This window comes from Lutra lutra, chromosome 17 (genome assembly GCF_902655055.1).
Source record: "Lutra lutra chromosome 17, mLutLut1.2, whole genome shotgun sequence".
Lineage (NCBI taxonomy): Eukaryota > Metazoa > Chordata > Mammalia > Carnivora > Mustelidae > Lutra > Lutra lutra.
Genome location: NC_062294.1, coordinates 23,277,545 through 23,304,147, shown reverse-complemented (window position 1 = coordinate 23,304,147; position 26,603 = coordinate 23,277,545). Strand labels below are relative to the sequence as shown.

The 26,603-nt window shown below is 38.5% G+C and overlaps 1 protein-coding gene across 1 annotated transcript in view; it reads right to left on the bottom strand.

Moving 5' to 3' along the window:
- The window catches only part of CDH8 (cadherin 8), a 382,041-nt gene that overhangs the window by 40,108 nt on the left and 315,330 nt on the right, over positions 1-26,603 (bottom strand). Inside the window, 1 exon segment of the mRNA XM_047712240.1 lies at positions 15,962-16,079. Coding sequence (XP_047568196.1) covers positions 15,962-16,079 — 118 coding nt within the window.

Here is a 26,603-nt window from a genome sequence, read left to right as displayed (position 1 = left end):
TGACTCTTCTGGGTCTTCGCCTGGCATGATTCATAACACCAAGTGAATTTACTCCTAGAAGGAGCCTTTTGCATTGTTGGGTTTTCAAAGTATATCTTGGGTTCTGTTGTATTTGGAGTGAGGAGGTGATGGGAAATGGACCGTGTGTCTGGTCCTATCCCTCACCTATATTTCATTCATGGAGTCTTTATGTCTATGTGTTCTATATAATTCTGGTACAAACGTAGCTTAACAAAAGCAATCCAAAAACTCCTTTTTTAAAACAGCAACAATAACAAAGTCGAGGATTTCTGTTTTATGCAAATGCCCACAGTGGGGTGCGGTGGGGGGGCTCTTTGTTTTACAAAGACCCTCAAAGATAGAATAGAGATAGGATTAGACCTCAAAAATCTGGCCTTCTTCTCGTTGTAGAACCTTCTGTGAGGCTGTTAGTAGATGACATTCCCAGTCGATTCTGATGTGCAAGGAGATTCCCTTAAGCCCAAAAGAATTAGCTGAATATTTAAATAATTGCATTAGCATGGCCTGTCTTGAGGATGGAGCGAATGGAAAAAACTCTAGATTCATCAGAATTTTACTTGGGCCACTTTTGGACTAGGTTATGACCATATGTAGGCCAATTAAACAGTGGCTTCTGGGATCAGAGGCATTGCCAAGATATTTGACTGAATGACCTTGTGGACACCTTCCTATGTGTCACTGGATGTTTAGCAACTTCTCTGACCTTTACCAACACCTTGACCAGATGCCAATAATCTCCCTCCACTTCCCCAGTTTTGATAGCTCCAGACACTGCCAAATGGCTCCTGGATGGCCAAGGCACCCTCAGCTGTGAACCACTGGTCTGATCTAGGCATTAAAATAATTTATTTGATCTTCACTTCTTCGTGATATCCAGAAGAAAACTGAACTCATGACCTAGAATAATATTGCACTAGTCATGGAAAGCAAGAACAGAACTTGAGTCAAGACTAATGTATCTCTTGGAATGCTTGGCTTTGTTTTTTTTAACTGATTTATGGTAACTGAGTTGTGCAGGCACTGAAGTGTTTGTGGATGTTTCAAAATGACCTGCTTTTCATGAACATGAAATTTTTGATCTATCTGCAGAAAAAAAAATGGATTGATAGCTGCTATCAAATTTGATAGCAGATCCTGGATATAAAAAAAAAAGTTTTCTTGCTATAAAATTTTAGCTGCCTGTCACTTACATTATATTATGTCACATCTCACAGTGACATATTGCAATGTAATGCAATGTAAGTCACATAATAGACAACTGCAATTCATAACTTTCTGAACAGGGAGATTCATTCTTTACTCAGAAGCTTCCCAAGGGAAGTGAAGGAATCCCTCTGCTGAGGTCATTTACAGCACTGATGCGACTGGCCTGTTGGTGACTCTCATCTTCTTATCCTGTCTGTACTCTTTATTCTTCCAGCCTACCTCTTTTTTTTTTTTTTTAAATGACCTTCCTGTCTTTCTTCTGAGTATGATGGAGCTGTCAATCAAGTGGCTTGTCTCTGTGGAAGGTGGGACTTCCCTAGGCTGACCCATAGAGATCTCAGGCTGCTGCTAGCCCAAGGTTGCATTTGTATGAATTAAAAGATGGATTCACCTTTGGGCAGCTACAGCCTCAAAGCGTTCAGGGGCTTGGTGATAAAATGAAGCCTTTCTGAAAATGAGAGAAAGAAGACCTCGCTGGGGTCACAGCTTCTCAAGGGGAGAATGGACAGGTTTTCAATTGCTGCTCATCCCAGGGCCAGGGACCCTGCACAGGGGACAGCTCACAAAACTGTTCACAGCAGCCCTGAGCATCTCTCACCTCCCTAAACACAGAGAATAGCTCAGTTGAGACATGCGCTTGTCTCCTAGCCCGAATGTGGCCTCTTTTTTTTTTTTTTTTTTAAACCGGGAATTGATAAGGAGCCTAGGATAAAGAAAGTCTCTCGTCCAAATATACCAGGTTTTGAGATCTGTTTAGGTCTGATCCTTCCACAAGCTTTCTTTCCTTCGCTTTAAAGAGGCTGCAGGAAAGGCAGGCTAATGCAGTGAAAGAAAGTAGAGGAAATACCAGAGAAGGACACAGTCCTCTACTATCCTTGGGGCCCTTCCACATGGTCATCAGAGAAGACATTTAAACTTGGGGCACCTGGGTGGCTCAGTGGGTTAAAGCCTCTGCCTTTGGCTCAGGTCATGATCCCAGGGTCCTGGGATCGAGTCCTGAATCAGGCTCTCTGCTCAGCAGGGAGCCTGCTTTCTCCTCTCTCTCTGCCTGCCTCTCTGCCTCCTTGTGATCTCTGTCAAATAAATAAATATTTTTTAAAAATAAAATAAAAAAAAAAGAAGACATTTAAACTTTAGACCTTCTGTTATATGGGCCCATTTACCTTTATAGCTCAGGTAGTTTGAGTGAGGTTTTTTGGGGTTTTTTTTTGCAAGCAACTAAGTCTTAATAAACGTATGTACTCTCTCCATCTAGTGTTTCCTGTCTAATACTTGGACGATAAGCTCTTCCCCAGCTTTTCTGTGGGAATGTACATGAAACACATTCATTCATTCACCAGCCTTTTACATGCTGTAAACACAGCCGCCACGTGTTGATCTCCCCTTTGAGCCCAGGTATTACACTCTTAAGTTTGCATAATCTTTAAAAACTCCTTGCAACACTATAAGTGACGCCTGGATGCATCTGTTTCAAGAGAAGACCCAGGCTGAGGAAGGCAATAGCTCATCAGAGATCTGCGAGCAAGGGACGGAGCCCAGCCTGTACTCAACCTGAGGGACGTGGCCTCCCCATCCTTGGTCAATTGTCTTTGTCGTTGCTCACTTTCATCACTGTTGCTTCTGAGAATATTTTATATGTTAGAAGGGTGAGGAAGACAAGGATTGTGTGGGATCTGGGATAACAGAATCACTGTCATGAGAGCCCATGCTTTCTCCCTCCCCGTGATTTTCTTTGCATCATGACATCTTCGCTTTCTGTCCTCTAAGAGAACACACGGTTGCGCGTAGTACGGCCGGAGCCTCAGCCTCCCCCGCCACCCCCCGCAGGGTGGCTGGTATTGCTACGGAGCCCCACATTCACCGATTTAAAAGAGTGGCGTTTGCGGGGATCCGGGGATTGCTTAGCAAGCACATAATGGACTTCATTGTCCTTGGTTTCCTAGATTCCACCGCATCTCCTAAAAATACTGATAACTTCCCCACATCTTGTTGTGCTGCTCTCTTCATGGCTTTGGGCGGAGCCCATTCTGCCCATATAATGAGCATGTCGGCTGGGCACGGCTCTCAAGGAGACTCAGAGGTGGGAGCATTATTTCCCCAGCAGTGAGATTTTTTTTTTTCCCTTTTTCTTTTTGGCTTTTAACTTTTCGGAAGTTCCTGCTGCTCTACCTTCCTCACTAATTTGACCGTCCTTACTCCCCTTTGCTGTCAGTAGACTGAAGTCTAGGGTGCATTTCAGGGTAGGTTTTATATAGCTGGTTTGATCCCTTAGAGTCCATCCTTACCCGATGTCAGCTTCCTTCTCTTCTCCTGCAGGTCTCACAACCTTGGCGACGAGGTCCACTTGAATTACAATACCCCAAACCTTTGCTGCTTCTCTGTTCTCTACTGCTTCTAGGCTACCATCACCCTTCTGAGGAGGGAAAGCCCTGAGAGGAGACACTGGTGATGTGAACCCTCCGTATTCTGAATCTATAAACAAAACCCAGCACGCACCCCACTAATGCATTTCCAGGAAAACCTTGCACAGCCCAGGCCTGGATTTTTAGATTAGCACACTGCAGTTCCAACCTTGGAAATTATGCTTTTGAGAGAAATGAATACGTAATTCCTTGCTAATGGCACTAGGCTTATTTTGGAAGGCGTTCTATTAAGGGATTAAGCAAGTGAGTAATATAATAAAACAATGACTGCCCTTGAAAATGTGCTTTAAACTAGGCCTCACAGTTTGTACAGTACTCCACTGTACATGGCGGAGTGTTGATCTAGACTATCTCAACTTTGTACCCAGCGCTGTTTTTTTATACCGAAATTCTAGTTTCGCCCTGCCAGTTCTCCTTTAGATTTATTATTTGAAATACTATATTTCATTGATTCCAACACACGTGTGTATTTCTTTTTTTAATGTCTTAGTATCTGTGAAATAAGGTGACGTCCTATAGCTGAGGGCATGTTGTGTTGTCAGCTTTTTTTTTTTTTAAGATTTTATTTATTTATTTGACAGACAGAGATCACAAGTAGACAGAGAGGCAGGCAGAGAGAGAGAGGAGGAAGCAGGCTCCCCACTGAGCAGAGAGCCCGATGCAGGGTTCGATCCCAGGACCCTGGGATCATGACCCAAGCCGAAGGCAGAGGCTTTAACCCACTGAGCCACCCAGGCGCCCCTGTTATCAGCTTTTTATTGGAACGTTATTTTTCTTAATCGGACAGAAATTAATGGTGTACCTCTTTAACGATATCGTGTATTTGATGATATTAAAGGCATCAGATTAGAGTTGCCAGGTTTTACCCAACTGATATTGTGACCATCTTCTCTGAAGCTTAGCTGGTAGTTTCTGGTCTTCTACAGGTTGAGAAAAGGAACCACAAGCGTTTGAAAACTATACGTAAAATACCAACAGTTTTGATGGACTAATATTCTAGGAGTAACGTGCGAGGCTCTGAGAGGCATAAGTGCTACTAGTGACAATGCAGGTTTAGCAATGTGGGAGCCTCATTCTGCGCCTGGCAAGTCAATTAAAATAACTGAGCTTCAGTTTCCCCATCTGCAACATGGCAATGATAATCCTCACCCTGAGCGTACGCCTCTAGAGACAGATGGATAGATAGACGCACCGTAAATGATATGAAATAACAGGTGCTAGAAAAACTTTAGCTATTGTTTTTTTTTTCCTTGCAATTTGATATATAACCTACGCAGAGTAACAGAGCACACACTTATCTTAAAATAACTGCAGGACTTCTAAATAAAATCCTCAGCAGAGATGTAAGCATACTTTCTAATTTTTATAATCTTTTTTTATATTTCCCAATTAAAGATATTTTATAAGCAATCATATTTCTATGCAATGTTAGAATATTCCTCGAAAATAACTTCTTGCAAAATTAAACATCCGTTTTTGGTAGACATACATATTTTCGAAAGACAGAAAGGCTATAGCAGGATTAATAGAGGGGCATAGATTTTCTTCTTGTCTCTCTCCTACACAACCAAAATGTGAACTTTATATAATTTCCTGCGTACATTTTGGTCATCTTATTTTGGGAAAAAAAAGATAATGAATTTTAGATAATTTTCCCCTAACCATTTTAAAACTTTCTTCATTGAACTTTAGCCTACCAACATTTATAAGAAAGGCGTTTTGTGTCATTTCACAATGTATGTGTCAGAACATAGCCAAGTTATTATTTTTTCATTTTTAAGATATGAGAGTATGCACTGAGCAGACTTTTCCATATAGTATGTTTATATTAATGTACTTCCCAGCTCCATTAGTAAATGTGTGTGCACGTGTTTGTGTGTGTGTGTGTCCTTTAAAACCTCCTAAATGTTCTATTATTCTATGAAAAACATTAGGAATGTATGCATACTCAAAACACTAAAAGCCACATCATTAATGACTTTTTGCAAACCAAGCAAAGTCTTATGATAATAGAGTTCATGGATTTCCACAAAATATTTCATTGCATTTGTCTTGGGTGGCTCAGTGGGCTAAGCGTCTACCTTCAGCTCAGGTCATGATTCCAGGGTCCTGGGATCGAGCCCTGCATCAGGCTCCCAGCTCAGTGGGAGCCTGCTTCTCCCTCTCCCTCTGCTTGCCACTCTGCCTACTTGTGGACTCACTTGAGTTCTCTCTCTCAAAAAAATAAAATCTTTAAAAAAAAAAATTTTTTTTTGGCCATTCTTTATCATCCCTTGAAGTAAATTCCTTGTATATCTGACCATTATCCCTTAATTATGATATGCACCTCTGCACATAACAGTGTTTTCGTTTCTATAAAACTTTATTCAAGCCCTACTCTTTTGAAAGAACTTCCCAATAAATCAAAACTAATCCACTAATTAAATACCTTTATAAAACTCTTACATTTCCTATCTCCAGCCATAGAATGTAAGCAAGACTGCCAAACTCTGAGCTATTAGACCCATGTATCATATGCTTATTGAGTTCCTTTAATGTACGGGAGTGATTAAATTCTTTAATATGTCCAGAATTCTGCCCAAACATACTGAGAACGAGAACCTGTAATATTGTAGACACATATCTTTTAATAATACTACCTAGTATTTTAGTATGGATGAGATTTGGTATGGTAATTTCTGGTGTAAAGATGACTTCCATATGCATTATTCCTTGGGAAAGATGATAAAGAAGACAAAGTACATAGAATATCCCGTGAGTTCCAAGGACTGCCCTCGGCATTTATCCTATATTCTTTCATTTATCACAGCAATTTCATTTTAACATTATCAAACACTGTTACCAGAAGTTAAGAGCTCCAGCCAAAGTCGTATGTCCATTAATTGGTGGATGTGGAACTTGTCTGATTTCAAAGTTTGTGCTATTTCTCCAAATCCCACTTGTGTACACACACAGTATGTTAGAATAGGTGAGTCCTTAGCTCCCCAGCACTAACCTATTCATTTTGCGGGAGAGGAAGCTGAAGTCTAAGGAGAAGTAGATCAGAATGACCTTGACGGAACTAGCGATGATGGTCTGGCCAAGTGAAAGCAAGAAACTCAGAGAAGGATGGTTGTGCTCAGCATACCAGGTGCGATAGCACTTTTTTCCCTCAGATAGCCCAAAGATAAACAGCTGTACACAGGCTGAGAATAATATATTCAAGCAATAGAGGGAGGAAATTTTAGTAAGCAATCTAGGAGGATGAAACCAAAGGCAATGGGTGACCCAGAATGGTCCAGGGACAACAATTACTACATAATTACTATATTTCTCTATGAAGTGCATCAGGACATTCATTCTGGTGGCACTTTAGGGACAGAAGGAAAACGAACCCAGTGCCATATCCAAAAAGCAGCACAATACCATCTTCTAGTTGCCTGGGGCCCTCAGTAAACATTAAACACTGGAAGTTAGCTAAAACCAGGTCACTCACAAGTATTTGAACCAAGATGCATGGGAACTGGAAAAGACATGATGTATAACAGAGCTTGGATCAAAACTATACTGGATTCTAATAAACCTGCAAAAATAGAGAATCACTAGCTCTGGTTCACTGGTAGTGCTGCCGTACAAACCACAGAGATGCCTATGGAGCACCTTGAATGTGGAAATGAACTCACCATCATGATCTGACTGTAGCCAGAAGCACATTGACTGGGGTGGTCCAGCTGGTCTGAGGGCAGGCCTAGTGAGGACAGCGATCTGAAACTCATAGGAAGAATTATCTGCGCATGACTGTGGATGCAGATCTCCACTCTTATCAGCCCACTTCTTTGTAAAGATGGAAACTCTTTTTTAGGTAGGGCCAGTTTTACAAGTTGGGTAAGGTCTAAGAGGGAATGTTGTTTATAACAGTATGGAAGTTAGAATGTGTGTGATCATTCCTCCCCAAATCATAGTATTTTGCAGGTTAGCGTCTGAATTTCTCTACTATATGACGAAAATCCATGTTAAATTATAGCCTTCCTTTCTGTGAATTCAAATCAGTAGAAATCTGAGTTGTGGGAACAAAAACTCCTGTATAGTGAGGACAAAAACAGTGTCTACTTTATTCACAGCTGTGTTTGCAGTTCCGGGACAGTGCCTAGCACAGGGTAAGCACTCAATAAAGAGGTAGTGAATGAATGAGTGAATAAGGATTTACTCTCTTGTGAATAACTTCTAGAGGATAATGAGGAGGACATTTCTTGACCCACGTCTCTGCCTTAGCAGTTACCACACTGTCCTATAGAGAAAAGCAAAGAAAACACACTTTATAGCCACTGTTCAAACATTTCCTTGCTCTGCTCACAGATGAACGAAACCTGAGTTCTTATGAATGGTTGGAAATTAGCTACATAGAAAATGGAGGGACCAGTAGATGTGTACTCTAGATAAAAGGAAGGGGCAGTGGATTTAAAAATCATCATCAGGGGACGCCTGGGTGGCTCAGTTGGTTGGGCGGCTGCCTTCGGCTCAGGTCATGATCCCAGCGTCCTGGGATCGAGTCCCACATCAGGCTCCTTGCTCAGCGGGGAGCCTGCTTCTCCCTCTGCCTCTGCCTGCCACTCTGTCTGCCTGTGCTCATGCTCGCTCCCTCTCTCTCTCTTTCTAACAAATAAATAAATAAAATCTTAAAAAAAAATCATCAGTTTTGTATGTTCAACTCTAAGGATGTATAAGGGATACAGAAGATGAGAACAAGGTAGAAGGGAGAGAATGATGGATAATAAAATTAGGGAGAGAGCACCCTTAATCTTCATCTTTTAAAAAGTACACCATTATTGATTTTTTTTTTTAAACATTTGGTGTTCCATAGTTAGCATTTAAGATCTTCACAATCTGGCTTCTTGTTGTTGTTGTTGTTGTTGTTTTACTAAGGTGCTCCTAGCTTGAAAATTCTATCATTCTATCAACTCCCAGATGTTCCATTTGCCCATATTTAGAGAGCTGTGTGCAACTGCATCTGGAGATAGAAAACCCAGTTCTATGGAGACCTAAAATTTTTGTCCATTGACTATTTTTAATGATAATGAAGTCTGCATTGAAAGGATAACTTCAGTCACCCAAATAGTCTTTTTTACTATGTCTCCTCTCCTTTCTCATGGCTGGTGTTTACAGACATTTTTAATCACTGCACATTCAGATAGGAGGCAGATAAATAGCATAGCATTACTTATCACCCAAATTCCTTATTTTAGTTTCCTTACTTATGTTTTTGTTCGTTGCATTGGGTTGTGGGTGTGGGTTTGTTGCAGCGGGATGAGAGAGACTCAGGAAAATTGTAGAAGAGAAAGGAGAGAGAGGAAACTATTTTTTATTGAGTACCTTCAATTTATCAGACACTGAACTTCTTAGCACATTGGTTTTTTTTTTAACTTAATATTTTCTTATTCAAACAACATATGGGTAATTATTGTCTCCATTTTTTTTAAAGAGTTTTTTTATCCATTTGAGAGAGAGAGAGAGCATGAGAGGGGAGAAGGTCAGAGGGAGAAGCAGACTCCCTGTGGAGCTGGGAGCCCGATGTGGGATTCTATCCTGGGACTCCAGGATCATGACCCGAGCTGAAGGCAGTCGCTTAACCAGCTGAGCCACACAGGCGCCCTATTGTCTCCATTTTATAGACAAATGTTCAAGATTGTTCAGTTATTTGTGAAAGTTCTCACAGATCATAATCAAAAGAGCTAGGATTCAAAGCTAAACACTCTTAACCATGAAGCTTGTGCTGTTCTATATTCCACAGTATCTCTCTTTCACTATTCATTCTAATTCTTCCCAAGTCAACTTTTAAGACATTTATCTTTGTGAGTATCCCCCTTACTGTTTCCAAATTCTTTCTCTGCTTTCTCTATCCACTTTAATAAACCAAGGGATCCAAAGGACATGATGTGTGTTATTCAGGTCACATGCTGAGATAGAATGTCACGTATGCCTTTGTTGTGTCCAAAAAGTGCTCAAAATTAACTCAAACTTCCATGCTGAAAGGAGATACAGTGATTATCAACTACATTTAGTACTTTTTTAGAAAAGGAGAATTTGTATCGACTGACAGCTCATTTTGTTTCCACATTCAATTTTTAATATTTGCTTGTGCTTACCAAAAGGACAGTCATGTTTATCTGGCACCCACAAAATCCCAAGACCTATTTTTACGCTTGCAAATAGATTCTCAATCAGTCAATAGCATTATTTTTTAATGGCACAAACAAGAAAGTGGTCCAAACTAGATCTGATAAATAAAAAACATTTCTCTGAGTAATTCTCTCTCCTCTTGCTAATGTTCAGTTGATCCCTTTATTTTTCTATTTTTCTCTTTTGAAGCAAAAGTCTCAGAAAGCAAAATCTCAAAGAGAAGATTCTATGTCCTAAGGTATCTTTATGATAACTAAGATGACTTTAAGATAACTAGGCGTATACTAATTTATCTCTTGGTTTTTCTCTTTCAAATATCTTGAGAATTAGAATGCTCTATACAGACCAGAAAGGAGTTAGCAAATTGACTGAGAGGCTCTAAATCAATTTATAACTTTGAATAGCAAATGGATAACCGCACATATAAGTCTATGCCCGGTAGTCAGTCATCTCAGAATTAAATTGTCTCCCACAGTATACACTAAAAAACACTCAGAGTAGCGCTATGTCTGAACAGAGCAATAATTTTAGGATTTTCAGTATTTGCAAAGGAAATTCTTGACTTCTGAAAGCACTCTTGTATTATGATTTAAAAGAGGAAAGAAAACAAATAATCCAAAAAGATATGGAGACTATACAAAATAACAAGAGTTTTATTGAAACTATTTAAGCAAAGAAAATCTAGTTTTCTGAACCAACTCCACAATCGTTTGCAACTTGGAGAGTGGAAGTACAGATCTGTTATCTATTTTTCTTAGCTTGCACATCATCCTTAATTACAGTTTAGACGACAAAATGAAACATAAATGGCTTTTTATCAACGGAACATTGCTGGAAGCATAAACAATAAATTATGAATTACTGAAGCAGAAGCCTTTTGGATCATGTATGCATAATGCTATTCTGCATATTCGGGATCCCAGTTGGACCTCCTGTTTCATGCAAATTGAGTTCTACCTTTTATGATTCAACATCCAGGAAAAGTACCATGCTTCATATGGGTCAGAGCTGATGACTTAGATGGAAAAGATCTCAAGTCAGTGTTTGGTGCTGTGTGGTGCTGTGTGGTGCTGTGGAAAAGTCCTCTATGTGAGCAGAGAAGACAGGGTCACCATATTGCAAACATACACAGGTAGGTACTCATTATCACACTCATACAGGCACACGATTTTCACTTATTGCTTAGGTATGGTTGCCTGGGAAACCCAACAATAATGGCTTGGCTCTGGCAGAGGGATGGAGGCTTTTGTAAAGGCCGCTTGAGGAAAGATGTTATTTTGGAAAGTCCTGTGTTAGCATCAAAGCAACCTGGTGTAATGAAGAACTCAAGGATGTCTCAGGTGGCCAGAAAGACGGCATTTTGCTTACAAAGTGGACCACCTTTGCTCTCTGGGTCATTAGGAAGACCTTTCAAGTCCAGTTCTGCCTAGATGGGGCACCGCTGGCTTAAGGAGGATGAAAGAGGGGCTCTGTCTGCCTCAACACCCATATCCTCAGTCCAGCCCAGGCAGGCATGCAGATTCTGCCCGAGTAAAGATGGAGGACAGAGGGCCAGCTCGGGCTGGCCTGGGATCAGGGAAATTCACACCCACCTGCAGGCAGCAAATTTCAGTTTTGTGGCAAGAGTAACATGAGATAGGTTGACTTTCTTCAAAAGAGCTAAGGAAGATTGCCTTTAATCTTCCAGCCCATGCAACATGATTCTATGGGGTATGTGTGTGAGGAGGCTGTGGGTGTTTGAAACAACTTGATATACCAGAACGGAAAGTAATCCCTTTGAGTTGGAAGTTGGGGTCAGCTACTGTGTGGAGAAAGCTGAGTTTCATTTTGGCAAGAGAGAAAGAAAAGAAAGCCTTTATATTCAAAACCAGTTCCAAGAATCCTACAGCTATTTCCATGACCCGTAAATATTTTCAGTTTTCCCCACCTTTTACTCCTCCTCCTTTTTTTTCCTTATATCTTTCTATTACAGTGTTCTTTAGATTGCAACACATTGCCAAGCAGATTTCTTGCAGTGCATTCTAGTAGGGATGAAGGTTTTCAAAGCTACCATTGAGGCCACTTTGTACAACATTCCAAAATTAACAGAGTTCAGGATGCAAAGAGACCTGGTTGAGAACAATAAGCCAGAGGAGATGGAACATAGCATGGGAATTTAGGAATTAATAGATTAACCTAATGAGGATTTTGTCTCATTTACTGATGAATTTTTTTTTATGTGCCAGATATTATGCTAAGAGATGTCTAGCAGAAAGATTACACATATCTATCACAGCATATTTGAGGGTGAATAGGTATTGCTATCCTGATAGTACAGATAGGGAAACCAGGGCTTAAAATAATTGTTATTACAAGGGATGCTTCTAGAGGATAAAAAGACATAAAACACATACTGCTTGAAATTGGCCAGTCTGTTGAGATAGAAATCTCACAAAACAAAGCATGATTTATATTCTAAATAGGTAAGCATGTCATGGACATTGAGATAACCCAAGGCACGTTTATTTCAAAGCTCTAGTCAGCGGTGACATTATTTAAATTAATTGTCAAAATTACACCTATAGAGTGCGGTCCTTATCAATAGGAATTTGTTCAAAAAGGAGATATCAAGAAGAGGAAAAAAAAATATTAGTGTCTTTAGGTACCCTGGCTTCCTGGTGTCTTTTCTTAAGCCTAACCAAGTTGTAATTAAGGCCAAGTTTACTGTCTAATTGTTTCCTTTCCATAATGTCCTCTCTAGGGAGCAGGGCTTTATGTTTTTCCTCATTCCTCTACACACATGATTCAAGTAATTCAGTGAAAAACATAAAGACTCCCATTTGACCAGACTGCTTTCTGGCAATTCCAGTCATACCTTTTAACAACAATGTGCGGGCTGGAGAAGATCAGGTTTCTGGCAGACCTGAAATTTTCTGCAAGCAAGATAGTCCTGTATCTGTAAAAGGTCCATTTATCTTCCCTGTCTTGTTATATTTAATTGTAGAGTATCTTCCATTTTCACAGTTAGAATGGAAGCCAATATGAAATGTGGTCAGCAAAACTCCTCTTGCTTCTAAATTCACCCCAACTGGAAGATGGAGAAACCAATGGCTAGGCCATATAATTGATGAAATTCAAAGTGCTATGATTGGTGTCTATATATGATATAAATGACTCATCATAGTTTTGACCTTTGTTTTCACCTTCATCGGTATTGAAGGTTGCTTTCCTAATCTGGATGAAATGTGAATCTCATATATTCAGAAAGAGAATTATTTGTGAAAACACTCAACTGTGTAGGAGATAAGAGACAGCTAATTTCTATCTCATTTTGCCTTTGATTATGAATTAGTCTGCTAAAAATTGCAGAAGGACCAATCTGTATGAGGGAGGAGAAAGATCACAGTAACTTTAAGTTGAAAGACGTGGCTACAAGTTCCTCAGAAAATGCCAAATACTAAAACCATCTCCCATAAGGATCTAATTAAACAGGGGAATTGTCTACCCATCAATTATGAATTTGGATATATTGACTTTCTCAAAAATCTTAACACTGGGACTTGTAAATCATGACACTGTCAGTGGAGAAACATCAGCTAATGCCCATTTTAAAGCCCATCTTATGTAGAGAAAAACAATTCTAAATATAATACTACTACTTAATTCTCTCCATCTTTCAAACATAGAATATACCATAGTTTAAAAATAAATAATGTCTAGTATTTGGATTTTTTGTGTTTTGTTTTTGTTTTGTTTTGTTTTGTTTTTGTCATTACTAGGGAATGGGTCATAGGCTAACAAAATATTCGGTTATCTATCTACTTACCTATATATCTCCACCATTTTAAATCTGACAACCTTTTCCCATTACTTTAATTGTTTCTACATATGAAGAAGGGACCATTTCCCCCCCCAGTCTTACAGTAACTATCCAGATGCCAAAAAGATTGAGGTCTAAAGAGCAAAACTCATAAATTTCTGATCTAGGAAAAGGAAGATAGAGTATAAATTATACACATCTATTCTAAAGACCATTGGGCTCATGATTTACTCTATGGAGATGTTGAATGTTTGGATCCTAAATCCAGAATCACAGTGAACATATGTCCTGGTTTTCACAAGATAGTCCTGGTTATGTTTTTCCAGGAACAAACATAAATAGCAACCCCTTTCACTTTAAAAAACATCCCAGTCAGAATAATAAATTATGTGGTCACTCTTGGCAAAATAAACACACAATTTAAAATAAACAATTGTGGCACAGAGAGTGTGCTTTCCACAAAATATTTGCAACACCTGGCATCTTTCTATTTTCAATTATTTTACACACACACAAACCTGTGACATAAAAGTGTAACTTCCATTTTGTAGTTTCAAAATAAAACGGATAACACACAGTCTTTTAAATATTCTATTGAAGGAATTATTGCCATGTGTGATAGGGCAAAAAGAGGTTACCTAAGTGTATAAACTTTTACTTTCTACTGATTCTAAAATTTAGGGTAAGCACATGAAATTCATTCACTGTCAGACAAAAATCTCCCCTTTCATAGGTTTAGGGTATAACAAATACAGTATAAAAATACACTTTCCCTGGCACCCAAACCTCTCACTCACTCAGCACATGCCTATCTAGTGCCTTTGATGGGCTCTACTTCTCTTACAGGCATATCTTGAAATTACATGCACAGAAAATGCTGAGAAACCCAGAACCTTTGGAATGGGATGGGAAAACATTTCTTCACAAGAAATTTTGAAATGTAGTGCGTTGCATATGCAAAAATAAAGACTGATACCTATTAACTCACAGTCAAAATGAGGATGGGTCACACTTATACACAGACTTAGAGCCCAGTTTTGGCTTTCTGAGTTGCCTTTCATCTTAGACATATTCATGTGACTTCCATAAAAAAGAAATGTGGTTAGCCAAACAAACAAACAAAGACAATATACTTGGAGTACAGTTCCTAGTTAGGGGAGGCTAACAAAGGACTACTCCGTTATTAAGACAAAAGAACAGGATTTTGTCTCCTTCACGTGTATAATAGTGTAAGCCAGCTCAATGAGTAGTATCTGTATAATGAGTTTGTCATTTCATTTTTGGTGATGCATTCATATCTATCAGAGCATCCCCAAAGAATTAGGTAGCATTATGTTAAAAGGTAAGGCCATAGTATATTTAAGAAGAGTCATAAAATGTTATTTTATTTCATAAATGAAATGTTAGCAAAATTCACTACCTCCTTGAAACAGAACATAGCAAATAACCCAAACAAATGTAATGAACCAAATTTTACTCTTCTAATTGAGTATAGCTTTTACAGAGCCCATTCAGAAATCCAAACAAACACCTATAGTAAAGCTGGGAGACAGCTTAAGGCAATCCATTTATTTTCCTAATCATTCAAAACAGCTGAAACTAAGACTTAAATATACCTAGGCCAAAATAAACAGTGAAAAATGCTTGTTGAATATACAACAGCATAGGAAACAAAAATGTACAGATGAGATAGACTTAAAAAAAAAAAGATCTATGAACTTCACATGTAATAGACAATAGGGGAAACAGTTAATCCAAACTTGGTTCTCAAGAAATAATGAAATGGATTAAATGTCCTCCACAAGTGAAAGACTTAACAATAAAATCAGTTTATATTAGCTCTAAAATAATACTGATAAGGAGTGTCCTTCAAGAAGGAGTTCCCGATCTAATTGCTATCATCAAAGTTGGTACAGGCTTAAAACAAATACCTCTAATGTGTACCCACAAATCAAGCAAAATTAGGATAGGCTTTCCCTAAAGACTTGGTAAACATTCAATTAAAACTTAACAACTGCGAAGTATAAGCCAGTTCCTTCTCTAACAGATATCACAGTATCTCAAAATTCCTGGAGCTTTCCTAGGGGTTAAATCTTACTGTTCAGTCTTCAAAGTAAGGTGATTGAGGTATTCCCTAGGATAAAATGAACTTTTACATTAACAGTTTTCTTATCTATTGTTTCAATATTGGAAAGAGGAAGTGATGTAATTACCAAGCCACTAGGCTGATAAGCTAAGTTTCAACTGCTCTTGGGTGAACAAAAATTATTTTATTGATATTTTCAGTCAAATTATGAAACAACACCTAATTTTCCAATTTATGTTCTACCCTGTTTCACAGGGCTAATATATTTACCTTCATTTTTCTTGATGGTAAAATTCGGATTGTTGACCATTTCTGGAAGAAGACTGTATAAGAAATAATGTCCATTTTTGGGATCATCTTTGTCCATGGCACTCACTGTTTGAATGACCTGTAACATAAAACTCGACATCAGCATTTCTGATGACATCAGAGGGCTTATACCGCCTCTAAAAGCTGAGGGACATCTCTTTAGTGGACTAATACTTTTGTCCAAGAAATTTGTTTTTTCAGTTTTCTGAATTGTTGTGGATGGTTTGTGCCAAGAACAAGGAGAAACATTTATCGCATTAAAACCTCAGTTTTTGATAAACTGATGAAAATTAAGGCCATTACCTGAATGTCCACTTGGTGGTTGTGGCTCAAAAATAGCAAAATTAAGGGTATTTGACAAGTCCACTGAGTAATTACAGGTTTTCTTTCCAATTTGAGTCTACAGGGGCATCTATAATGAGATTTGGAATTGTTACAGTGATTGTAGTGTGGCCCTTGGGAGGATCTTGGAAGTAAAGAACTTAAATCTTGAACCCTGGAAATGCATCTTTTATTTTACTCATCAGGCTACAAATGTTTGCCAAATAGAATGTTCCTCGGCACAAACATCACCACAACAAACCTTTCTGAAGAGTTGCATCTGTTCCCTCCCAATAATGAATACTGTTTTTAAAGCGAGTGGATAACACATGCAAACAATGCTTTGGAGTGTATCCTGAGATGAATAAATTATAGGGATTAGGAGAATTACCACTGTGCAGAGAACTGTTTGGATAGATACACATACTTGTGAATCGGTGCTAGCTGAATGTGCTTATTTCATTTGCAAAGCTGCATTAACTTAGCGCTAAGTTGTTTCTTGGGATGTCAGAGAATCAGCTTAATAATTCATATTTATGATTCTGTGATATTAATCCCTTCAATATGAAACACTGGACACCAGTTAATGTAGTAAAACTTATGGTTTATACTACGACTGTAATAACTACAACATAATTTCTACCCAAAAAAATGCCTGCAAAGCATGACAATTGAGGTGATATCAGATAGGCCATAAGAAAGAATTAACAGGGAAATGTTCTCAGGTTTGTGAATTTAGATGAACATAATGATGATGCTTAATTCATTAGGGCTGTTTGAACAATTAGGTCCCATTCAACTTTGCCACTTTTATTGAAGATAAATAAAAAAGGATCATTTCTTTTTGAGTGAAGGAGATCTTTGCCTTGTAACTTATCACCTAAACAATTGTGAGAACAACATTGAACAGCTGTGACTTTTGCCTTGTATAGAGCATATACTGTATGAAAAGTTGAGACATAAAGGACATAGCTTCTTTCAACTTCTATTTCTCCATTTTTAAATTGGGACATATTCTTACCTGGTAGGTGTTTTACTTTTGTTAAGGACCTTGCAAAATATCTTATCGTCGTGCTTAGCTTGAGTAACAATATAACCAAAAAAAGTGTGAACTAGAACTTACGATTAAGACAGTGAGGTAGTCGTCAATATAATGGACTTGAACTTGAGTAGCCCTGATAGAAGGCATAGTTTTACTCTTTACTCATTGCGTGACACTGAGAGAGTTACTTTAGTCTTTCTGAAAGCTCAGTTTTCATGTATTCCTAAAATTGCAAATAAAAAGCACCTTTCTCATAGGGCTTTTTTTTTTTTTTTAAAGATCTTATTTATTCATTTGACAGAGACCACAAGTAAGCAGAGAGGCAGGCAGAGAGAGAGAGGAGGAAGCAGGCTCCCTGCAGAGCAGAGAGCCCGATGTGGGGCCCGATCCCAGGACCTGGGATCATGACCTGAGCCGAAGGCAGAGACTTTAACCCACTGAGCCACCCAGGCGCTCATAGGGCTGTTTTGACAAGTGACATAAATTCATGTCAGTCTCTTCCTAGAGCATGTGGTTCCTAGTGAATGTTTAATGAATATTATTATTATTGTCGTCATTGTTGTTGTTGTTTTATTAGAGTCACCTCCATTTATTCATGACATAGCCCCATGAGAAATCTACCAGCTTCTGTTACCCAAACAATTCCCTAACCTCATCAGATTAGATGCCAATATAATGATATTTACTCTGTCTGAACACCTAGCATCATTGCCTTGACATTTAAGTGCAGAGAGATGCCCTTGGGCTTCTAGCTTTATAAAAACAAAAGAATGGAAACCTAAGGGGAGAAGCTGGGAACACACAAATAACTCTTTTATGGCTCGCCTACATGTCCAAATATTTAAGAGAGGAATTCTACAGGAAACTTCTTTGAGACAGTTATAAAGAACAGGGCGGGGAGGGGGAAGTGGGTTTATTTTTCAGCATCTGGAACATTCCCTGCTCCATTTATCCAATTTTGTTTCAAAAGGACTCCTCTGTCCAGAGTGCACCAGTTGAAAGAGTAACTCTCGAGGTGTGTCAGCACAAGAGAAGAAGGGTAAATGAAAAGAGAACTTCCTGATATCCTGGGGTGAAAACCATTCATGACTAAATGCATTCTTATGATGTATTTAGTGGATAGAGCTCCTGTAAGGATACCATTTCTAATATTTCTAAGTAATCTGCATGAAAAACACTCATACCTGCTGGCAAGTGGATATACGTGAGTTATTTCATTAGCTTAGTCACCAGGACCAAAACAAAAGATGCAATAATTTAGCTTACCTGAAGTAAAGGAACGTAATTACCTGTCATGCCATTATCTCAGAAGTTTGGTCTAAACTTTGAAACATTACACCTGCAATGAATATGCTTTGTTTCCATCATCTACTTGAGCCAGGGACTTTGTTAGCCTTACAACTTCTTCAGCCTACTGACCCAGAAAGCCTTGGGGTGAGGCCTAGAAATCTGCATTGTAGGGGTGCCTGGGTGGCTCAGTGGGTTAAAGCCCCTGCTCAGGTCATGATCCCAGGGTCCTGGAATAGAGTCGCGCATCGGGCTCTTTGCTCAGCGGGGAGCCTGCTTCCCCCCCACCTCTGCCTGTCTCTCTGCCTACTTGTGATCTCTGTCAAATAAATAAAATCTTTAAAAAGAAAAAAAGAAATATGCATTGTAAACAGCCTTCTAGGTGATTCTGAAGTCTGCTGAAGTCCTAGATGAACTGATTTCAGTTAAGGGAGAAGATGGGTGTTTACAGCTTCCTCCTTATTATTCATTAGGAGAGTTTGTATTGTTAAGCTCGCATCAAGTTCAGTGCGTGATGTGTTGGGGGAAAAGTGATGAAATGGTGACTCTTTAAATCAACTTTCACATATCCCATGAACAAGTTAAGAATTTGGCTTAAACCATTTTTGACACTTCATTTTATCTTAATGCAGATGGCTACTGTCTAGACATTTTATCTAAAAGTGGACGCACGGTAAATCACTTGAAGGACTTTATGCTATTAAAATGCATTAAGATACTCCTATCTAAAAGGCTGAAATTTTCACTGATGTAATAGCATCTGAACACACTTAGGTTTAAACAATGGAAGAAAAAGAACAGATTTATTCAAGGAAGTGCACCTCCACACAAGCAGATTTTACAGGAACATTGAGTAAATGGCAAATGAAAATCACTCACATTTCCCCCTGTGAGCTACTATGACGTCAGTTAACTTTTAGTTTATTGGATAACTATTTCAAGGAGATGATGTAAAAATTTCTGGGGAGGTCATAGATTTTTTAGGAGTACATAGATAGGATTTCGTTTAAATGTTTTTTCCTTTCTATCAGCCTTAGGATGCAATTGAAAAATCTAATGTTTGATCATTTATTGTGGATTAATTTCAAGGGAAGCTGAAAGTTTACATAAAAACTTTCTGAAAAACAAAGTATATCTGGAATGTTAGAATAAGGAAATGAATTTCAGGGCCATACTTGGAATTCTAGGGAGCGGACTCGATTCTATTTCTTGAGATTACTAATTTGAAATGAAATAACCTTTCTAAGTCATGAAACTAAAAAAGGAAAAATTTTGAGAATTATGGGGCCATATCATAATTCTAACTATTTTACTAAAAAAAGACTCATACCTAACTTGGGTTTTTCATTAGCAGAGATGATTAAACTTTACTGTAGACTAGTTTACATTAATTCAAAAATATTTATTTATTTTTTTTATAAAGTTTTTTTTTTTTAAGATTTTTTATTTATTTATTTGACAGAGAGAGATCACAAGTAGATGGAGAGGCAGGCAGAGAGAGAGAGGGAAGCAGGCTTCTTGCTGAGCAGAGAGCCCGATGTGGGACTCGATCCCAGGACCCTGAGATCATGACCTGAGCCGAAGGCAGCGGCTTAACCCACTGAGCCACCCAGGCGCCCCAATTCAAAAATATTTAATACCAGTGGGGTACCCATGTCATTATTAACGTTTTGCAAGGCAAGCATCCAACAAATACATTTCTGATGATCTGATCTGTTTAGAACCATAAAACTATCATGGGATCTATTAGAAATAAGATTCCATGGATATTATTCATTGACTTTTTTTCAAGAACCAGGCATGCTTATATATGATGAGTTGGATTTTCGCCCCCTCACTGCTGTAAGAACAGCACGTGGTAACTATTTAATATGTATTGCATAAATGAATGAATGAATGAATGATGTCAGCATCTTTGAGCATCATCACTAATTCTCACATAGCCTTGAAGTATGTATGAAGAGACACATGGGAACCTAGTGCACCAAAGATGTGATACATAACATTTGATCCCAGATCCAATAACAAACTACCTGCATCTTCCTGCCTCAGTACAACAGGCTGCCTCTTGTTGACATTCATACATTCTGCATGTGTCTTTCAGTTAAATCGGGGCTTAGACCTTCAGTATTTTGGAGAGCAAATAAGGATGTCCTCATACATTCTTGTTGTTGCTCTTTCCAGGGATAAAGATCCCCTTTTGATTCTGACACACAGCAGGACAAAAAGAAGACTGAGACATCATAGTTCCTTGTGAGTGTGGACAAGGTAAGAGGGGACTACTGCAGCTTTTGGGATGCTTTCCAGACTTCTTTGATAGACATCTGTGCTCCATGAACTCTCAACACTGATAGCCAAGATGGTGTCTACAATCATAGTATGCTGTCACTTTCTCAGACAAAACCTAGTTTTCTTTTTTTCTTGGCCAATCTTTCTGTGGGTGGTGTGAGTTGGAAGGTGATGGAAAGCAGGTTGAATGAGAGTGAGTCAAAGGTATTGCAGGAAGGACAGCATCGTTTGTGGTTTTCTATTTATTCTTCTGCCCGTTATTACCAGCTTACTTGTGATAATCAATATTAGCTTTCCTGAAATACTAATTTTGTTTCTTAGAGCAGGAGTTTTAAACTTGGGAAAAGAAAGGAGGATCTATGAATGACTGTCACATGGTTCAAACCTGTCAGCTTGAAAGTGAAGTTGAATTATTCATATATGTACATATAGGAGGAGGAAAGTCCATATTATCAGATTATCAGTGATTTCTATAACTGAATGAAATAAGACAAAATAGGTTAAGAACCGTCCCCTAAAAGAGGGGTCCTTGAAGATAAAAGTTATATACACAAGAGAAATCAAATCATAACAATGATGATAAATTTAAAAAAGAGGAAGTATTGGAATTTGGGAAATTATATTGAAATCCATACAATGACCCAATTATCCTCTATTATTTCAAAACTGTATACTATAGTTCAAATATAAGCACTATTCATAGCTATTTGATAGTTCCTGGAGATTTGTTTTATAATTTGCATGGTAATCCAATCTCTACCAAGATTTTTCTTTTTCTACCCAGAGTGTTTTCCCATTCCCATGCCCCGCTTGCCCCTTTTTTGCGTGACCACGTTTTTGTTTGTTTGTTTTTGTTTTTTTCTCTCTCTTTAAAAACCATTAGGTGGCTGTTCAGAGCATATACCATGGAAATCTGACCTATGGAAAATACAACAGGAGGATATAGATTTGATCTGATAGCTCTCTTTTAAAAACTAGTGAAGTCCTCAGTCCTCTGGGTAGACATTTGGGGGCTGTGCCTTCACAAACCCATTTGTAGAACTTTTGACATTTTCCTCTGTTTCTGTTTCCTTCACTGCCCTTTCCCTTCCCGAAACTAAGTTGAGATAAAATGATACAAAGCAAGGGCTCCTGAAGAATGTGTTTATACAACGTTTGGGGTTTCCAGTCTCTTACGCCCTTTTCTTTCTGGACTCTGCATGTTTCATGTGTATTTCGTGCACCTCTGAATTACTCTTTTAAAACATTCCTTTACTTGCTCTTCTTTGTAAACTCCACTGATAGGGTAGAACCCACACTTTCTAATATAGCTGAGAAGTCTCAGGTTCCTTTCAATCTCTTTTCTCCATCTTCCATGATACAACTTCACAGGACTGCTTCCTGATGTCTCCTTAACCATCGTAAACGTCACTTTCTAGGCTGAACATGTGTGACACCGTTTATCTTCCTAGAGAAGGATTTTTGACTGGGTTCCATTTACCACTATTAGATAGTTTCCTCTGAAGGAAATTGTGAAGATTTTAGAATCAGCTGTTTGCTAAATGCCAAAGATGACACAGCCCTCTTGTGATTCATATGTGCTTCTGAATGCAAAGGAATTTTACAGTTAAACAAAACAAGCAGAAGAAAATGTTGTGAACTTGTTTAATTCAGTGCTTTGCAGTCTTATTAGGTAAACCACAGACACACACATACCGCGCACGCTGCCCCATATACTGATGTGTTATACCCTACACGTTTTTCTCAGGCACTCACTTTGAGAAACGCTATCCTTCAAAACTTATTTGAATCTTAAAGGCTTGGAAGATTTCCACCTCTCTGCGGAGGCACTGTCTCCCCTTCGCGGGTGGTTACTGTGTCATCTGCATGGGCCTCTCTGCCATTCCAACAACATGTCAGCTCCTCTCGGTACCACGTTACCCAGTTTATGTCATGAGCACAAAGCCGAGGCCTAAGGCTATTTACTATCGAGTGTCAATTTTACTGTCTTCAAAAAAGGCGTCAACATGACTTCTAAGATCACATGGAAAGAAGCATACACATGTGCCCACCTTATTTCTATCCTAAATTCTTATTCAGTAACTTATAGGTTGAAAATAAAACATAGAAAATATATTTGCATGAAATAGATCAAGAATTTTAAACAATCCCTGACACCATTTTCTCTGTGGAATATTGATCTTCTTTAGGTCAGGGGCCAGAATCAAACCCATGGAATTTGGAACCATACAAGAGATTCAGCTGATACATACATCAGCTGCAAACACGACTTCACAAAAAGATTCGGATTGTCTGTGTTCCTGTAATTTGATTCCAGTCTATATGAAAAAATAAAGATAAAAACTCACAAATACATATCGGGGAATATAAGCCCTCTCTTCACCCTCAATAAATAATATACTTGGAAATTATCAGAGGAAGAATTATCCCAATACAGGGAACTAGATTGTCTTCCGTTATATTGACCCTTGACAGACTATAATGTTTTGCTCCAAATCAAACTCATGCAGATATAATAATAACAATGAAATAACAAAACAATATGAATGAGGTGTATTTTGCTTTTTAGATTATGAGACTAGTTAAAATATATATTGATAGTAATTACAATTATTTATTATGCACTAGATATTGTACCAGGTATTTCTAAAATAAGAGAGTTTAATAGACATTAAGGCAGAAGTTCACAAAATTAGTAAATGGCAAAGCTGTGGCTCACACTTAAATTGTTTTAGCTTCAAACCCCTCCACTGTGTTTTTTACTTATGCTTTCCCCTCTGCCAAAGGTGAGCTCTAAAAGTCATACTTCGGTTAATGACTATCTTGAAATATGTTTTGTTACATATGATTTTTTCAAATACCATTTTATGCCTTCTACTAATTTACCATCTCCTTACTCGACACCCCCCCCCAAAATGAAAATAGTACTTTATGCATTTTGTTGAGGTCATCAATTTCATCTGTCTTAAAAATCAATCCTGTCTCCCTGTGTGTATGCAGATAGATCCTGAAAGATGCCTGCTGGCAGGGAAGTTAAAATTAAATCTCCTAAATTTATTGTTTCATGAGTATTATAAGATGCTGTATTTTTTATTCACTGTTTCACATTTATTAGGAAAAAACCAACAGAAATTTTAAAAATAAAATAGCGAATTCATTCATTGCTGGCATTTATAACAGATAATTTCTACTTTCTAACTTCTTGGTTCTTTTCACTGGAGATTTTGTGGAATGACTATGGATCAAGTATCTTTGTTGGTCATAGGACCTGACTTTTTTCCCTTTTGAAAAATGCTCACTCTTGGGGCGCCTGGGTGGCTCAGTGGGTTGAGCCTCTGCCTTCGGCTCAGGTCATGATCTCAGGGTCCTGGGATCGAGCCCCACATTGTGCTCTCTGCTCGCCGGGGAGCCTGCTTCCCCTCTCCTCCACCCCCCCAACCCCGCTTGCTTCTCTGCCTACTTGTGATCTCTGTCTGTCAAATAAATAAAATCTTTAAAAAAAAGAAGAAAAATGCTCACGCTGATCAGAATCTGATTTCTAAGAAGTGGCTCACACAGGCAACAGAATCTCAAAGTTGGCTTCCTTGGGAAGCACAGCAAGATCCCAGAAAGTACAAGTGGGAAACCTATCTATGCCACTTTTCTTGACCTCGGGGAAGTCCCTCACCCCTTTTCAGCCTCAGCCCCCTTATCTGCAACAGCACACCTGCGAAGCAGTGATGTTGTTTGTATGTTGGACATCTGCTAGAGTACATCATTCACGTAAGCATACAGCTTTCACCATTCTTATCTCCATCTCATTGGCTACCACCTTCGACCAGACTACTCCCATTTTTTGCAGTTACAGCCTTCTAAATGTTTTTGCTCCTTCATTGCGTGTGTGTGTGTGTGTACATTTTATCCAAAATAGGACCCTTTTCATTCAATCTCAGTCTTTTGCTTATTGGCATTCTTCTTCTTATGACACTTAAGCCACAGAGGTCTTCAATTATTTAAGCACACCAAGGTCTTTCTACCTTCAGGGTCTTTGCACAAGCTTATCCTGTTGGCTAGAAGGCTCTTGCTTTCAGGCTTTGAATGCCTAGCCCTTTCCCATGTTTTTTTTTTCCAGTTTTAGTTCACATGAGACCCACCTAAAAAGTGACTTTCTCTGAAAACACTATATCAAGTAGATCTCTGCTTTTTCTTTGTTCCCCTATCCAGTTGTGCTCATGTTCTCTTCAATCCAGTTTTCAAAACTGAAATTATATTATGGATTCATTCTACCTTTTTTTTTTTTTTAATAAGCCCTTTCCTCATTAAGTTCCATTAGAGAGAACATTTTTTTGTTGTTATTCTTTTTACATTGTTTCCCCAGGTCATATTACAATACTTAGCATCTTGTAGATGCACAAGAAATATTGTTCAACAAATGATTTTTCATTTGAAAAGGTTAGTTTGTGCACCGTGTGTCTGTGAGTAAAACAAGGGTTTCCATGGTAATATCTGAGGAACTAGTTATTGAAATATTTGTCACTGCTGAATGAAATGAATTAGAACTGTGATTCTAAAATTTTGTGAATATTCATTCCATGCCAAGCATTGGCTAGATACATATCTAGAAATATAAGATGTTATTTTTTTTGCTTTATTTTTTTTTTAACTGGACCTATGATATCCCTAAGATAAGCAAGCATCATATTGTTACAGTATTGGTCCATGACAAAGGAATTTTAAAAAGTAAACCAGAGCTGGTTTTGTTGTTGTTGTTGTTGTTGTTGTGTTTTGTTTTTTAAACCCAGACATAATTAACTCGATGCCAAATAGCAAGCCTCGGATTCTATAGAGGGTGATGAAACTCCAATTATATGCCACTGGATTTATATATAGTAAAAGGGGAAGCTCCTTCCTGAAGGAAGAAAGAGCTGAAGCAGTCTGTCATCTAACTAGTCCTCAAACAATGAAATATTCTCTGGGACTAAATAAGAGACCTTGACTCACACCTGGAGATTCAACATTTTCAGTGTAGTCGTTGCATCAGTGAACCATCTGGAGCAAGTTACCCTAATTAGACCTGTATGGTAAACAAGGGGTTAGCATCTGAAAATCCCAGAAAGACCCTAGTAAGGGGACGAGAGGTAGGAGATAGTTATAGAAGGCCCTCTGACCAACACTGGTCACTAAAATTCTCTATTTTTCTTTCATGTTTGGTTCCGAGTGTGCTGTTGTCAAGCATAATGAAGGAAGGTACTGGTTTCTGCACAGCTGTTACCTGTTCCTCCACCCGTCCAGCCAGATTACCATTCTCTTCAGAGAGAAACTGGTTTATCCCCAGCTGATTCCTTTTCAGCTCTTGATAGATGTTTACTGTCTCTGGTGGGACGGGTCCTATATTAAGAGGTCTTTTCAGTAAGAGAGCTCCTTTTCCCTTCAGCTCTTCAGCCTCCTTTCTGCCCAGAGGATTTGAGGTATGTTCTCGCAATTCTATCATTTCTAATGTTATTACGTGTTTGCCAGAGAGAAAATTCTAGAAGGGAAAAAGACTGTTGTTTAGGGTGTTGTTTGCCACTAAATCCCCAGTACTTCCTCAAGTCCTGGTACATTGTTTGTGTTTAATAAGTATTTACTGACAGACCCAAACCTACCATCCTATCAGACACATGGGCTGTCTGTTACATATTTTGC